Source organism: Aquarana catesbeiana, linkage group LG06 (assembly GCF_042186555.1).
Source record: "Aquarana catesbeiana isolate 2022-GZ linkage group LG06, ASM4218655v1, whole genome shotgun sequence".
Classification (NCBI taxonomy): domain Eukaryota; kingdom Metazoa; phylum Chordata; class Amphibia; order Anura; family Ranidae; genus Aquarana; species Aquarana catesbeiana.
This window is the reverse complement of record NC_133329.1, coordinates 132,350,999-132,369,057: the sequence shown is the minus strand read 5'-3', so window position 1 is coordinate 132,369,057 and position 18,059 is coordinate 132,350,999. Positions and strand designations below refer to the sequence as shown.

At 39.9% G+C, this 18,059-nt stretch overlaps 1 protein-coding gene across 1 annotated transcript in view; it reads left to right on the top strand.

Annotated features, from left to right (window-relative positions):
• Nucleotides 1-1,000: 1,000 nt before the first annotated feature.
• The window catches only part of LOC141148934 (cytochrome P450 2K4-like), a 44,531-nt gene continuing 27,472 nt past the window's right edge, over nucleotides 1,001-18,059 (top strand). Inside the window, exons 1-3 of the mRNA XM_073636829.1 lie at nucleotides 1,001-1,274; nucleotides 11,828-11,990; nucleotides 13,545-13,694. Coding sequence (XP_073492930.1) covers nucleotides 1,080-1,274; nucleotides 11,828-11,990; nucleotides 13,545-13,694 — 508 coding nt within the window. The 5' untranslated portion in view covers nucleotides 1,001-1,079. The remainder of the gene's footprint in view (nucleotides 1,275-11,827; nucleotides 11,991-13,544; nucleotides 13,695-18,059) is intronic.

The following is an 18,059-nucleotide window of genomic DNA, read 5'->3' as shown; positions in this document are numbered from 1 at the left end:
GGGCGCTATGTTCAGCAAGGCATCCATAAGCAGATCCCCTGATGAATTAGAGACAGTCAGTTTTGTGACATTTTTGCCCAATTCAGTTTTTATCTGTATTTTCACAGTGGACCGTGGCAGTCCCGTGATGGCTTTATGGGTGGCCAGATATAAATGGACTGGTCTGCTTGCATCAGGTTACCTCCAATTCGCCACATTTAGGTCTAGAATAACGGAAATGGAAACAATCCTTTTCCATTTTTTTCCAGACCTGAGCAGACTCAGAGGTAGGCAGATGCAAATAGACACAACTTTGTTTACATCCGCCTACCCATAAACGTGTATGAAGCCTTATATCTGGTCCACCTGAAAGACTGATAGATGGACCTGATTGGAAAGCCCTTGAGAAAGGGGTCTATCTTATTATCCCCCCCAGTTCACACTCAATCAGATTTTTATTAATATAATATTAGCCCAACATTTGTTATTCTGGATTAGCCCAACATTTGTTATTCTGGATCAGTATTCTTTAATATGTCCACATGTAAAAATATATTTTATTTATATAGTTGTCTGCAGCAGGCTTTTCACATACAGACTTGCTCTGTGAAAAGGTGATGGTAGGTAGAGGGGTAAAGGTGAGGGTAGAAGGGTGTCAATGACATTTTAATACCCCATGCAAAATGTATCCCAAATCACATTGATCATAGAGAGCTGCTGCCTATGCCACCTCTCTTATTACAAATTGTGCAGCTGTTTATATAACCTGAGTGAGTTTGTTCTGCAATACCCAGAACATATTGCTTAAGGCATAGTTCATGCCTTAACTTGATTAATGTGAGCATGTTCTGCCATCAAAACTGCCTGAAAATAACCATCGCTTTTGCGTAACAAAACAAAAACAGTTAAACAAGTTTGAAGAGTACAGACGCATGGCCGCATGATTATGTAATCACAATCTAAGGAAACTGGCCAATGAAACAACAGGCTGCTCAAGTTCATAAGTTCCCTAGTTAAAATTAATTTATTCAGAATCAATCCCATGCATATAAAAGTTGTGTAGTGATCCCATTAGCATTTTGCAATAACAGCCGTTCACTATGGCTGTTCTCTCCTACGTCCTGACAAGGATTGACTTGCTATTGTATTTTACAGTCTGCACTGTATTTTTTCTCCACTGGATTATTGGATCTAAGAAGAGCAAAGAAAAGATGCCTCCGGGCCCTAAACCTCTTCCTATTATTGGGAACCTCAATCTGGTGGACCTGAAAAAGCCACATGAATCACTAATGGAGGTAGATCTTGTTAATATTAATACATGAAAATATATTTACAATAAGGCTACTTAAGTCTCTGTCTGTCTGTCTGGCATATAGTATAAAAAGCAGATGAAGCATCCCTTTAAATTCTTTTAACCACTTCCAGATCTTGGGCATGGAGACACACCCTGTAAAACCTTGTCCCTTCTGGTTGCAGCCACTGTTTAAATAACTCTCGCAGATAGTGTCTGGCAGTGTCATTGAGAGGTGCAAATTAACAACATTATTGGTATGTTTTATTTACTGTTTCATTCATATGTAGATTAAAGTAATGACCTTTGATTTACATATGACAGTTCTACAAGTTAAAAATTGTTTTTAAATAAAGAAACATGCAGTGGCTAAGTGGTTATCACTTCTGCCTGCCAGCTCTAGGATCATCAGTTCCAATCTCAAGCATGGCACTACCTGACTGGAGTTTGCATGTTCACCCTGTGCCTGTGTGGGTTCCCTCACACACTCCAAAAACATACTGATAGGTTAATTAACTTCTGTCTAAATTAACCCTACCATATGCATGTATGTGAGTTAGGGACCTTAGATTGTAAGCTCCTTGAGGGCAGGGATCGGTGTGAATGTGTATGTAAAGCATTACATAAATTGTAGGTGTTATATACACAAGTACCTGTAATAAATAAAATATTACCAAAAGAAAGCATTGCTTGTCGCCCCCCCCCCCCAAAAAAAAAAAAATTATGCATTCATGTTTCATCTTAGAGTGATATTAAATTAAAAAGCAAACATTTAATTTGCAGCTTACCAATCCTTAAATGTGGTGGCTGCATTAATTTTTAAAATTTTTTTTTTAATTTTAGGCTTTTTTCATTATTTTTACCAGGTGACCTGTCCCGCAACACACTTCATATTTTATGGCGGCTCCTCTATCTATGGAAGAGAGGGTAGTATTAGATAGACTAGTAGACTTAGATGGACTTTACATAAGTGACTAACAAATGAAAGCCCAACTTCAGCTAACAGTTTTTAGGTAGTTACAAAACGTTTTTTTTTTCTTTTGGGATCATTTTTCTAATAAAATAAATAAAAGCTTAGCATTGTCAGCACCTATGTCAATGTTAAATGGTTTGTGTTACTGTCTCCCTTTTATATTGTAAAGCGCTGCATAAACTGATGGTGCTATATAAATCCTGTATAATAATAATAATAATAACAAGCAAATAAACTAAGGAATATTGATAAGGAAACTAAATATGGAACTAAATAATGGGACAGAAAACAAAGAGTGCTATGTTAATGCTAGTGACAGACTGCATCATGCTGTATATGTCATTTTTTATTTTAGTTATTGCCAAATAAACAGGCTCTAGTCCATAAGGGATTTGAACTCAATTGGTTAACTTCAAATGGTATTTTGTACTGTTGGCAAGCACGTAGTCACCTCGCTTGAACTCTGTTAAAATGTTATACAGCCAAATTGTAGGAAGTTCGCTTAAAGAAACATCATAATTTTTATCACCGCTATTTAGCAAAATAGTTTCTACTATAAAAAGTACACATTTATAACATTGATATTTTAATGCTTTATATTTCTTGAGGCAGCTATTTTACTTCTTTTTAGGGATTTCTTACAATCTGATATACTGTATTAAACCTGTATGTAAGTGCTTCAGATATGGGGAAATTATTGGAGAGATCTTTCAGAGATTACCAAAAACTGGAAAAAATTATATGGTTGAATTGGTAAGAATTATATTGTTTTCTGGCTAGAACAATGTTTAAAGAGAACCTTCATGCATTAAAATATGGGAACTGTTACTAATGACTTTCTCTTGAAAGTGCAAGCTTTAGTTCTGTCATTTTCATTCTTGTCTCTCTGTTATAAGTCACTGACACAGCATGTACTGTATATATGTAGCACCCTCTAGCTAGTGTGCTAGATGTAAATACTTTAGATTTGTTCATGTAGCAAAATTGGTTTGGCTGAGAGCCCGGCCTGGGTTGAATCTAGGTCAGGGTTGAGAGGCTGGATGATTCAGCAAGCAGCATCTCTGGTGCCTCTCCCTGTTTCTGGAACCTTGGAGAAGCTTCCAGATGTAGTGGGGGGAGGCTAGGAGGAGCTGCTTGGCATAATAATGAGGACCTCAACGTAATGAGGACCTCAAGTCCAAGCAAATGGGCTAGAAGGGGGCAGGCCACCTCATAAATAGGCACAAGTCATGCCAGCAGGGGCAGTCAGGTGAAATATGGTGATGGAGTGCTGAGGAGGCTGTCGGTGGCCTTTTGCGGGGTGACCTTGAGCCTGAGGCTCGGGTGCTAGAGAGACCCTCTACAACACACAGAGGAATCCTATCCTGGAGGCATGGGAGCAAGTGAGAGGACAGTAGGAGCAGGTCAGAACGTCAGGGAGATCTCCTGAGAGGGCTGGTGAGTGTTCAGTTGGGGAGGTCTGTGGAGAAGTTAGCCAGAAGAGCTAGTGAAAGGGGCAGCTGCAGCCAGGTGGGTTGGCAGTGCCTGAAGACGTGGTGCTGGGCTTAGTGACCATGGGAGGAAGTGCTTGAAATGTTAGCTGTGTTACTCCATTGTTCTACAAGTATAGGGGCTGCGAGTCCATGCCTCTAATGGACCATTGCTACAAATACTTTTTTGAGTGACACAGCTGGGAACCAAACAAGTGTGTGCTGGAGGAAGAAGCTGGAGCTGTATAGACTGTATATAGTAGAAGTGTCCCTGAAGTTCGCTCTAAAGTCAAGTGGACATCCCATAATACCCATACAGTGCCTTGCAAAATTATTCACCCACCTTGGCTTTTTACCTATTTTGTTACATTACAGCCTTTGGTTCAATGTTTTTTTTAAATCTGAATTATATGTGATGGATCAGAACACAATAGTCTAAGTTGGTGAAGTAAAATTAGAAAAATATATACATAAAACTATTTTTCAGAAATAAAAAACTGATAATTGGCATATACATATGTATTCACCCCCTTTGTTATGAAGCCCATAAAAAGCTCTGGCGCAACCAATTACCTTCAGAAGTCACATAACTAGTGAAATGATGTCCACCTGTGTGCAATCTAAGTGTGACATGATCTATCATTACATATACACACCTTTTTGAAAGGCCCCAGAGGCTGCAAAACCTAGGCAAGAGGCACCACTAACCAAACACTGCCATGAAGACCAAGGAACTCTCCAAACAAGTAAGGAACAATGTTGTTGAGAAGTGCAAGTCAGGGTTAGGTTATAAAAAAATATCCAAATCTTTGATGATCCCTAGGAGCACCATCAAATCTATCATAACCAAATAGAAAGAAAGTGGCACAACAGCAAACCTGCCAAGAGATGGTCACACACCAAAACTCACGGACGGGGCAAGGAGGGCATTAACCAGAGAGGCAGCACAGGGACCTAAGGTAACCCTGGAGGAGCTGCAGAGTTCCACAGCAGAGACTGGAGTATCTGTACATAGAAAAACAATAAGCCGTACGCTCCACAGAGTTGGGCTTTATGGCAGAGTGGCCAGAAGAAAGCCATTACTTTTAGCGAAAAACAAAATGGCACGTTTTGAGTTTGCGAAAAGGCATGTGGGAGACTCCCAGAATGTATGGAGGAAGGTGCTCTGGTCTGATGAGAAAAAAAATTGAACCTTTTGGCCATCAAAGAAACGCTATATCTGGCGCAAACCCAACACATCACCCAAAGAACACCATCCCCACAGTGAAACATGGTGGTGGCAGCATCATGCTGTGGGGATGTTTTTCAGCAGCTGGGACTGGGAAACTGGTCAGAGTTGAGGGAAAGATGGATGGTACTAAATACAGGGATATTCTTGAGCAAAACCTGTACCACTCTGTGTGTGATTTGAGGCTAGGATGGAGGTTCACCTTCCAGCAGGACAATGAACCTAAAACCCAGCTAAAGCAACACTTGAGTGGTTTAAGGGGAAACATGTAAATGTGTTGGAATGGCTTAGTCAAAGCCCAGACCTCAATCCAATAGAAAATCTGTGGTCAGACTAAAAGATTGCTGTTCACAAGCACAAACCATAGCAGCTTTTCTGATTAACAGGAAAGTGACATTGTTTAGCTAGGAAGATAGCTGGGTCAGAGCAACTCCAAAATTGCAGCCCTTGTGTGATGTTTCCAGTCTGCAGTGTTCAGGACCTAACTGGTGATAAGGCCAAGACTAATTGATGCAGGTGGGGAGCAAAGGCTGGCCCATATAGTCTAATCCAATAGAACAGCTACTGTCGCTCAAATTGCTGAAAAAGTTAAAGTGGATGTAAACCCTCACATACACCCAGTGAAGTGAACAGCCTCAGATGATAAACGGGGATGAAACAAATCTCCCTACACAAGTATTACATGCATATCTGCTGTCTTCAGATTTATATATTCTTTCGAAAGTTTAGATCGTGTTAGGAGATTTTCTCTTTCTGTTCAGCACTGCAGTGAAGCCTGGACATACAGCCAAGACAGCTGATTGGCGGGAAGGCACACATCCCCTCTCCTCATAGGTAGACTTTCAGAACTGTTTGTTGAATAGTTCAGCACTTTGCTAATCTATTTATAGCATCCTCCCTAACACAAAACTCTGGCTACTTTTTTCTCAGTTGACAGAGAACTTGTCAGAAGTCATCAGGCTGATAACAGAAGAACGTAGTAGGAGAAAGCCACGGGACTGCAGATATATGTGCCAAGTTCAATTCATTCATTCATGAATCGGGTTTACATCCACTTTAATGATTGTTCTGATAGAGAGGTGTCAGACCACACAGTACATAACAGTTTGTTGTGTATGGGGCTGTATGGTTGCAGACTGGTCAGGGTGCCCATGCTGACCCGTGTTCACAGCCAAAAATGCCTACAGTGGACACGTGAGCATCATAACTGGACCACAGGACAATGGAAGAAGGTGGCCTGGTCTGATGCACTACATTTTCTTTTGCATTATGTGGATGGCTGGTTGCATGTCTGTTGCTAACCTAGGTGAAGAGATGGGACCAGGATGCTCTATGGGAAAAAGACAAGCCGATGGAGGCAGTGTTATGCTTTGACTAGTGGAGTTCATGTCTTGATGGGTCAGGTTTGTTTAGACATGTTTTATGTATGATCAGTGTAAATGTCTATGGTAGAAGCAGGCACCCGCTGTAAATTCTTTTTATTTGGAAGAAATCTTCAAATAAAGGTTTTAAAATGTTGTCCAAACACTACTGTCTCAAAACCACCACCCTTGATAAGCAGTGCTAGGAGCATCAGTCAGTTCCCCTTATCTCCTTTGGCATTATATTATTATATTTGGCATCTACTTTGGTATTGGTATTATATTTATTATATGTGTCATCAAACAAGAGAGTGGTGCCCAGGCCATACACCTGCTATATCTATAGGCATCTCAAGCCTGACAAGTGTTCTAAATAAAATGTTAAAAATATATATATACCAAAATCATAAAACATTTTATTCCATTTTTTATGATTTTTCAAAATTTTTTATATTATATATTATATATATTATATATATATATAGATCTATTTTATATTATATATTATATTTTTTATTTTATTCAATTTTTATTCCATATTATTATTAGGTGTTTATGTTGGTAGCCAACAAAATGGCAAGTGTTATGCCCCTATTAACAGGTAGGGTATGATCATACAGTTCTGCTATTACTTTGGCAGGTTAGTATAGAGGTGGGAAATATTGCCACCCTCCTCTTTTATAATACGTTACAGTTGAGGTGGGATTAATGATTTAATTATTAGCGACTGCTTATATTACCTCAGGATATTTTTTGTGTGCTATAAACCAAGAAAATAGTGACTGAGACCTCCCATGCTTCAGGTGGGTCTGCGGTCATTTGGTTGCATATTAGGTAAGTGTGGAGTAATATTTATCACTGGTCCACTTCCAATTTATAATTTATTAATCTTGCATAGTATTGATACCCAACAAAATCACAGATGCAAGTATATCATAAAATTGATAGGAAAGGTGGGATGTAACCAGTGTATATTTACTGTTATTTGGCAGCACACAAAATAGCTCAGGTAGTCAGTAACATGGCCATCGTTCTACTCATGCAATTAACTCTATTGTGGACAAGATATATAAGACAAGAAGGTGGTACTGTTTTCCCTCGGAAGAAGTGACAGGATGTGACGAAATGTGTCAGGGCGGAGCTTAGTGCAATCATCACGCCAACCGGAAGGAGCTGCCTGGATACAAACCACTGGTGATGCTGTGGTCTTACCCTTAAAGGAACATGTAGCTAGTGTAGTTTATGTTCCTTTTGAGTGGTATTGATGGTGAATTGCTTGCTTGAGAGATTTCACATCATTGACAATATTGGAGAAATCCAGAGGAAATACCTGGATACCTGGAGTGGCCAAAAAGACCCCTTACCCCTACAAATTCTGGAACCCTCTGCACACTGCTATACACCCTTTCCAGCAAACTATGCCATGAAAAACAGGGACTTTTAGTTCACACATATTGCAATACATGTTTAAGCTGGCCAACTGCATCAAAGTACGGCCAGTCCTACACTGCTCTGCCACTGCAAATACTATAAAGAACCAAAAGGGAAAATACTGCACTCAAAAAATAAGTATACAGAGCATAACAAAACATATAAAAGCAGCGGCATGCAGTGGGATATACACACAGGAAACAGTAGGGATTGAGTCCAATCAAAACCATCAATGATAAAAAAGAGTCCATATGGAACACTTGTAATCTTGACATCACCACAGTGTATACACTTCCTCTCCACCTATGGTATTCATCTTGTGTGTATTTTCTTTTTGGTCAGTGTTAGCAATCTTCCTTTGTACAGTACTTTGACATCAGGCCTCCCTAGTGATTTTTCACAATATTGTCCTGGACCCTCCTTCTGATAATGATAGACCATGCATGCTCAATGTTCATTGGTATGTCAGACTGTAATCTCAACTACGAGTACATGTGATAGGGTAATAATGAAAGAGCACAAACAGAAAATGGTTGTCACGCGATAAACTGGAAATATGATGGTGGACACCATGCCAACATGGGGCATACAGACACAAGGTGAGGGAGAGCTATTAGGTTCAGGTCTGGTCACTGACCTGCATTACAACAGAGACAAAATATACCTGTGCTCAAATCCCAATAGCTTGTACATATATTTAAACTATCAGGTGCTAAAGGGGTGTGACCACATGTTAACACTACAAATTCTGTATTTTTTCATTGCATAGTCTGCTGGAAAGGGTGTATAGGGTTGCAGAGGGTTTATCCAGAATTTGTAGTGTTAAAATGTGGTCACACCCCTTTAGCACCTGATAGTTTAAATACATGTATAATCTATTGGGATTTGAGCACAGGTATATTTTATCTTGCCTCTTTGTATTGATAGTCACTGAATCGTTTTGGATTTTGTAGACTGTGCATTACATTTATAACATTACAGCGGTGGTGGAACCCTTTCACCTGCAATTTTTAGTGGTGGCCACTCCATTAGGGGGCGCAGGGGTGCTGCCCCCTACTAATCCATGTGCCTGGCCCCTAATCTACATGCAGGGCGCCGGATGCATGGATTTCAATGTCTTTTTTTTTTGTTTTTTTGAAGCATATGAATAATCGCTATTGTCTTCCTCCTGCTTCTCCTCCCGGCCAATTATGAAGACCTGATTGGCCGAGAGAAGAAGCGACCATATTGGCTGAGAGCAGAAGTAGGGGGCAATGCCGTCGAGGAGGAGACGCAGGGGGAAGCCGCCGAAGCTGCCCGCGACCTTGATGGGGTAAGTGCGGGGCTGGTGGGCGGACGGGCGAGTGATGGGGATGGGTTTGTTCGCTGATCGACTGAGCGACGGGGGGGGTGTTTGATCGATCGATCAACTGTTCAAACGGGGGTCGGGTGGTTTGTTTGCCTTCCCCCCAAAAAATGGAGCACCAGCCGCCACTGCTTGAATTACTCATTTGTGATTCCTATACTTAAATACTGCATATATTGGATATGGATTTATATGTATATATAATGTTAAAATATTGATATATATATCATGATATTGGGATATTTGAGGCATTCATCCTATTCTTTTCACACATTTACAACATGTAAATATTGCGCAGCACTTTATAAGATATTTGTTTAAAGGGGTTGTAAAGGTTTTTTTTTTTTTAAATACCAAACATGTCATACTTACCTCCTCTGTGCAAGTTTTTTGCACAGAGTGGCCCCGATCCTCCTCTTCTGAGGTCCCTCTGCGGCGCTCCTGGCTCCTCCTCTTCTCGAGTGCCCCCACGGAGAGATGCTTTCCATGGGGGCACTCGCGTGAATGCGCTCCCGAGTCCTGCTGCTGCGTCCATTGACACAAACAGCAGGACTCCGTCCCGCCCCCCGGCTCCCACGTCATTGGATTTGATTGGCTCCCGCTGCTATCAATCTATCCAATGAGGACCCGAGACAGCGGCTGGAGCAGCTGTGCTCATTCCTATCGCTGGAAAGATCGGGTTCAGGTAAGTAAAAGGGGGGGTCTGGGGGGCTGCTGCACTATAGAAGGTTTTTCATCTTAATGCATTGAATACATTAAGGTGAAAAACCTTGAGGGTTTACAACCCCTTTAAGGTTTGATATGGGAACTATAGTGATTTGCAGCAACAGCTAATGAATCTATTGGAACACTTTTAATCATTTTGGTTGTGAGGAGTTTTTACACATTGGGGGTTGCGCAGAATTTTATTTCTCATTCACTTATATTTATTAATAACTACCTTGTGTCTTGTTGCTGTGCTCAGTCTTGCCATGGTGTATGACCTGTGACATGAAACTATCTTTCAAAATCTCACCTTAGTAGCAGAGTTTGTCTGTTCCTCGCCCAGTTTTCAGTCTCCTACACAGCTGTTTCTGTTGCAGTTAATGACTGTGTTTCAACCTACATATGAGATTGATTCATTAGCACCTGCTTGATATAATTGGTAAATCATACACCTGTCTCTAATCTTACAAAATCCCTGACTTTTTGCAAGTGTACAAAGTGTGCAAGTGTAATGCCGCATACACACGGAATTTCCGACAACAAATGTTCGATGTGAGCTTGTTGTCGGAAAATCCGACCATGTGTGTGCTCCACCGGACATTTGCTGTCAGAAATTACGAGCGTGCGTACACAATTCCGGCGCACAAAATTCCACGCATGCTCGGAATCAAGCAGAAGAGCCGCACTGGCTATTGAACTTCATTTTTCTCGGCTCGTCGTATGTGTTGTACGTCACCGCGTTCTTGACGTTCGGAATTTCCGACAACATTGTTTGCTCACTTTGCATTTATTAAATTGATAAAATGAAACAAATAAAAATAAACAGTTAAAATATATATTTTTTAAAGCATACTTACTTTACAGCATTTCTTCACACCTGCCTAAAACCTTTGCACAGTACTGTACATAAGTTAATGAGAATCAATATGCTACATAAGTGGTTGCACGCTCCACCTGGAAGCTTTGCCAACCTATGTTGGCTATGCAGAAATCAGACCCCAAAAACGACTCTGTTTTTATCAAAGCTCACCATGTCTACTCCTTCTTAAATTGCATCATCTCAGCATAGACACAGGGCACCAGACTTGGCAAGGAGTAATTTTAAATAAATTATAAAAATATATACAGGTACTCTTCACTTAATGACCAGGTTCCGTTCCAACGACCAGTTAGTTAAATGAATTGGTTGTTAAATGAGGAGTCACAAGAAATCAATATTTTAAGCATTCTTAATTACTGTACTGTATTGTGAAAAGAAAGGTCTAAACATAAAACTCCAGCTCAATAACGTTTTTTTCATTTGCATAAGTACAGAACACAAATGAAAATTCTGTACTGTACTGTACAATACAATGATGTACAGCGCGTCGTTCAGGTGGGGAGAGCTGATCGTAAGTCCGAGCAGTCGTTAAACAGTTAAGTCGTTAAACGAGGAGTATCTGTATTTGTTTGAAGGAAAGCTTTGCTCTCCTATAGTTAGTTTACTACCATGTCAAGTTGGTTACTTCAGTTTTCTTTCTGTATGTTCTAATATTTTATCCTTAATAAAGAAATACTGATTTGTTAAAAAAAAAGAAGGCTTTAGACAAATATTTCCTGAAAAGAAAGCACTCAAAAAGTCCTCTTTGAAAAGACAATGGACTTCTGGGTGGTAATATTTGTCATATCAGTCCTGTAAGTAAATGGCTCATCCATTGGGTGTTTTAGGCAATCACATCATTGTAACGCCTGGGCTTAATGCTGAAACCACCAGGGTCGGCTGGGACTCGATGGAGCCCTTGAGTCCATGTGACATTTTAAAACTACACTGGGACAAATAGTTTCTGCCTCATTTAAAATGGCACTCGGGATTCAGGTGGTTAAATGGCTACTATGTGGCGTACTCATTTCAACATGATTTCATCTAGAATTCTTTGCTTGTTTTGGAGACGGTTAGTTTCCTACTTTTCCTAGCAACACTCACTCCAAGATAAATCTTTTATACTAAGTGAATTCAAAACGATACGTCCAATTTATATCAAACTGAAATTGCTAATGTATTGCAGCTCCATGAAAAGTATGGAAAAGTCTTCACTATACACTTTGGACCCAAGAAAATGGTGGTGATTGCCGGATACAGCGCTGTAAAGGATGCACTGGTCAACCAAGCTGATGATTTTGGAGAAAGAGCACAAGCCCCACTTTCTACACTAATAAGTAATGAAAAAGGTAAGCTTAGAGTTAACATTTTTTGTATGCTTTATCTTTTTTTTTAAAGATATAGATATTTCATACAGTTCATTTTGAATATTGCCTTGGCCTGATTACCACACACATTAGATTGTATTAGACCTAAGCCCTCCTTCACACCAGTGCGATTTGACAGTTCCAAATCTGATGACAAGTCGTACCCCATTGCCAGCAATGGAACCGTTCAATTAGCAGCTACTGTCACAGTGACTTTGAAAAAGGTTCCTGCACTATTTTTTTGCAATTGCATTGTGACTTGCATAGACTTCTGTTAAACGAAGTTGCAAGCCTCAATTAAATAGAAGGTGCAAATCGCTGCTGGAGCTGCTACAGTAGACAGGGGGCTGCAAGCAAATCACACGTTATTATCCTGTTTGGATGAGAGTGCTTTTACACCCACTACCTACATTCGGATCATTTCACAACCGGGTTCCAGTTCCATCCTGTCCCGTGGGAGTTCCAGAGTACAGCATTGGAGATTGGAGTTCCAGGCTCCGGTCGCCATAAGCTCGATTGACCCTATGCCGCTGGCACGTGAGTCCACCACGTCTGGTAAGAGTATTCATCTTTATTCTCCGGGTGGAGAATACACTATTCCTGGTGTTACATCGACTATTATTATTTCATCTCACTACCAAATGTACTTTTCTAAGAGTAGATCCAAAATCATTCTTATGCCGCATACACACGAGCGGAATGTCTGATAGAAAAAGTCCGACGGAGTCTTTTCATTGTCTATTCCGATCATTTGTATGCCTGATCTGACTTTTTTTTTCAAAAATTCTGACGGACCTAGAAATGGAACACATTCTAAATATTTCCGATGGAACCGCTCGTCTGTATGCTGTTCTGACGGACCAAAAATGACGCATGCTCTGAAGCAAGTACGAGACGTAAGCTATTGGCTACTGGCTATTGAACGTCCTTTTTCTAGTCCTGTCGTACGTGTTGTACGTCACCGCGTTCTGGACGGTCGGACTTTGGTCAGACTTTGGTTTGACCGTATGTAGGCAAGACCACTTGAATGGAATTCCGTTGGGGTTCCGTCGGAGAAACCTTCAGAGTTTAGTCCGCTGGCAAAACCGGTCGTGTGTATGCGGCATTATTTGGGCTATTGGCCTTTATGAACTCACTATGTAGGTAATCCTACATATCACTGGCTACAGCCACTGGACTTTGCACTTTTCTTATATACAAGCATTTTATGTATATATGTTTCTATGCACTGTATAATATGTTGCTTTTATGATGGTTTACAGCGCTACACTGTGTTTTGACAATAGTACCTGGGTAGCTATCACAGGCACTCATCAAAAGTGCTCGACCATGCCTAGCCTTTCCGCCCATTCACAGAAGCCGTAACTACAGCATCTATGAATGAAACAGGATTTATGAATGGAAGGGGCAGACCTTTCAATCATCTGCTCGTCCTTAATTCATAGATCACGTTTCATTCCTAGACTGAGGCTTTAAATAAAGGAGACAGTGTTTGACAATAACTGCTTGCTTACATTATTATTTTGTGTATTTCAGGCATTGTGTTTAGTAATGGAGAACTTTGGAAAGCCATTAGGAGGTTCGCACTTTCAACTCTTCGAGACTTTGGAATGGGAAAGAAAACAATAGAAGCCAGGATACAAGATGAATTAATTCCTCTTATAGAATCTTTCAAGTCACACAATGGTAATACATTCTGTTAAACAAAAAGTGTTAAAAATGTATGCCTATAACTTAAAGGGATTGCAATTCTTAAATGGGTTATATAGGCCCCATAAGGTGATGTGCTTAGTTGGTGCTAAGATGATCAACTAAGCACATCACCTTATGGCTACTAGATAGACTGTCTTATAGTGTCCTTACACGCCCCCTGTGAAGCTCAGTGTGCTGCTGCTTCTCCTCCCCTCTATTAGCTCTATTGCCCCGCACACACGGTCGGATTTTCCGATGGAAAATGTCCGATCGGAGCGTGTTGTCGGAAATTCCGACCGTGTGTGGGCTCCATCGGACATTTTCCATCGGATTTTCCGACACACAAAGTTGGAGAGCAGGAGATAAAATTTTCCGACAACAAAATCCGTTGTCGGAAATTCCGATCGTGTGTACACAAATCCGACGGACAAAGTGCCACGCATGCTCAGAATAAATAAAGAGATGAAAGCTATTGGCCACTGCCCCGTTTATAGTCCCGACGTACATGTTTTACGTCACCGCGTTTAGAACGATCGGATTTTCCGACAACTTTGTGTGACCGTGTGTATGCAAGACAAGTTTGAGCCAACATCCGTCGGAAAAAATCCTAGGATTTTGTTGTCGGAATGTCCGAACAAAGTCTGACCGTGTGTACGGGGCATATTAGTTAGAAATCACTCCCTAGGAGCCCACTTACCCTTTGATATCATTTATACAGTGACAGTGCATTTTTTTTAGCACTGATCACTGTATTGATGTCACTTATTGTCTGATTTTGTCCGTGCAATGTCGCAGTACCGATAAAAATCGCCGATCACCGCCACTACTAGTATAAAATAATTATAAAAAAAAAGTCCCTAGTTCTATGCCATAATTTGTAGACGCTATAACTTTTGCGCAAACCAATCAATATACACTTATTGGGATTTTTTTTACCAAAAATATGTAGCAGAATACACATTGGCCTAAATTAATGAAGAAATTCGACTTTTTACATTTTTTTATTGGATTTTTTTTTTATAGCAGATTCAAAATTGTCACACTTTTTTGTTTATAGCGCAAAAAAAAAAAAATCCGCAGACGTGATCAAATACCACCAAAAGAAAGCTCTATTTGTGGGAAAGAAAAGGACATCAATTTTATTTGGGTACAGCTGCATCACACTACCGCGCAATTCTCAGTTAAAGCAATGCAGTGCCGTATCGCAAAAAATGGTCTGGTCAGTAAGGGGGTAAAACCTTCTGGGGCTGAAGTGGTTAATAGGAAAGCAGAGGGACTGGCAGGAACACCGGGGATTTCACATAAAGGAAGCAATACAAAGAGAACAGGATACTTTCTCATACAAGTACATGGCACAGCAGGCACATATCAGGAATATGAAGTGTTGGGGTAACAAATGCATTAAGCATGAATGATAGCCCTATAATTATTGCACTCGTTCGCAGCAATATATAACATTTGTAGCTTAATTGTCTTTTTTGTATGTAGGTGTTCTCACTGCAAACATTTATGTGTATGTACTTGGGAGTAGGGGAATTTCAAGATTTTAGCTTTATTTTTTTTATAATTGACTTTATTATTATCACCTAAGAAACCAATAACACCCTATGTGATAGCATTTTGCTATGACAGGTTCAATTTACTGAGACATCAGGGGTCTATTAGACTGAAGCTAATGGAGCACAGATAGAGGTCCATTATCTACTTCCCCCCCATCACAGCAGCCAGAGTGACAGCTGATCTCGGAAATGATGTAACATATGGAAATGCTGCTTCTGTGTTTAATCGCTGATAAAAAGGACAGGGAATCAGTGAACCAATGTTCGCTGGTCTCTCTCCGTTACACCCACCATGTGTCAAGATACTTGGCGGGGGGGGGGGGGTGTTTCATTTAGCAGGCTGTGGAAGTGGGTGGGCAGCTGTAAAGAATCACTTCCACATAAAAGAGCATTGCCCGCTCTACAAATTTAAACACACTCCGGGCTGCTATGGATTGTGTTCAAGTTCCCTGTCTCCCATCCACCATTTATAAATGACACTGGTAGACAAGTGGTTAAGCTAATTGTGTTTTTGAAATGCACAAAATACAATATTCATAAGTAAATATGCTGTAGATTGATCCCGGGAATATTCGATTGTCTTAAGAGATTAGAAAGGATTTTTTTTCCTGCTGGGGAAAATTGAATCACAGTTTATAAGGGGTTTTTAAATTCTTCTGAATCAGCTGTGGATTTAGGGTTCTGTGGATGCGTGCTATGATTCCCGCAGCTGATCCCTATTGTGTCTTGTAATGGTGCAGGGATTGGTGGGAGGAACCAAAGCACGCTGTGTGGAACATGATATTATGCTTGGAAGTGTCAGATAATGGGAGTGGGTGAAGCTCTTCAAGAAAGATGGAGAGATAAGTATAAAGCTTATTCTTTTACAAGGTATTACTGTTGTGCAGTTTTCCACCTCTTGTCAGTGTTGCTTAAATAAATCACCTATTTACCAATGTGTGTAAATAAAATACCCATCGGAAATTTGCACAATGGAGGAGACTTTGGCCCAGGCATCTGACAGAGTTGAAAGATTTCATAAAACCTGGTCCTCATGGTTTGCATTACGCTTTTCGGAAGCTTACAAATCCCTGAGAATTGGTTGAAATAAAGAGAAACCCAAACCTAACCTCACCACTTTTGGGCCACTCGTTAAATGAATGTACATCTAGATGTTTCTACTAAAGGTAATTGAATCGCTAAATATAGTTCTACTTGCCAACTATAACTGAGTTCAACAACCCCCTCATTTTTATTTTATTTTTTTGTCTACTTAATCCCCTTTTCTCTTTCTTTTCTTTTTACCACCTTTCTTTGTTATAAACTATCCTATGAATAAAATGTCTTAAGAGTGATATACGGATATATGTGAGATGGTCGATGGATTTAATCTGGCACAATATTCCTCACCCCATGCTGGAAGCGTTCATCGGAGACTGGAATATTGTGCTAGATTGTGTTTACCGTTTTATAGTGAATTGTTCTGCTCCCTCTTCAGAAAGGAAAACATGAGAGGTTCCTTCTTCAATCTGTGCTGCATTTTGCAACCAATCAGTTTAGAACTTTATGTGTACAAGTGAAGGGAAGAATGTTAGTAATTGCTTGGGAAACCAATAAATGTTTCCCATATATCAAAGTATCAGCGTAGAGAACTGTCCTTTAACATAAATACTAGGGATGCACCAATACCATTTTTTTTTTACAAGTATGAATACCGATACTTTTTTTTTTTAGTACTCGCCGAAACCAATTACTGATACCTACCGCAATTGTTTTGTTTTAACTTCAGCTGTCAGCAATGGTACAAAGCATTGAAAAGTTATTTACAAATTAAATAAAAAGATTTTTTTGAATGTAGTGCTCTTTCAATATGAAATGTGTAAATATATATGTCAATATATATAGATATATATATAAGGATGACATAATCTATTACGAAACGCGTAGGGAGGAGCGACGTGTTTGTGTCGCATTATCATGGCTGACCCAGCAGGACGGGTTTGTCTGAGTGTTCGCGGCTGGAGCACCAGACAATATAGGCGCCATTTTTTCTGTTTACATGTGAGTGCAATACATGATTGTTTTTATCTTTAATGATTTGAAGGTTTTACACTATTGGAGCATGAAAGAGCTTATATTTCATGCCATATTTACCAACTATGAGCTGGGGAGATACGGTGGGTTCTGAGTTTCTATAATTCCATTTGGTGTCCTTGGATGTCTACGACCACCTACGAATCCTGTATCTGAGTTCATTTATTCAGCTCCAGAGAACTAATTTTACACAAGCTTCCCCTGATCCTCTGTAGTGGGGGGTCATGGGGCTCTGGTAATCAGCCAATTTTATCACTGGTGGTGGACTGCACGCAACATTTTCCACGTCATGACAGATTTCATATGTCTCTCATGTTGATGGACTTTTTTAATTCTGCAGTTTCCTTCATTTATTTTTTCACGGGTGCTTGACTACATGTTTGGACATTTATTACATATTTTTTTGCATTTACCAAATCTTACTTTTCATAATTTTGAGAACATACAATTTGTGGTTATTTGTTTATGTTATATTTGTTTACGGTTTATGGATAACACTATTGATTGAGTATGCATTATTGAGTCAATGCTGTAGCGCGATTCTATTATTATCTACATTTTTACACTGTTTTTGTTGTGCAGGAGAATCGCTGCTTCTTTCACATTATTTGCCAATTGTTTTAATTTTATACATTTGGGTTATAACACAATATTTTAGTACACTTTAGTGCAGTTTTTTCCCTCCTTTTTCATGTTAATGTATATGTGTAAAAATATTGACTAACAA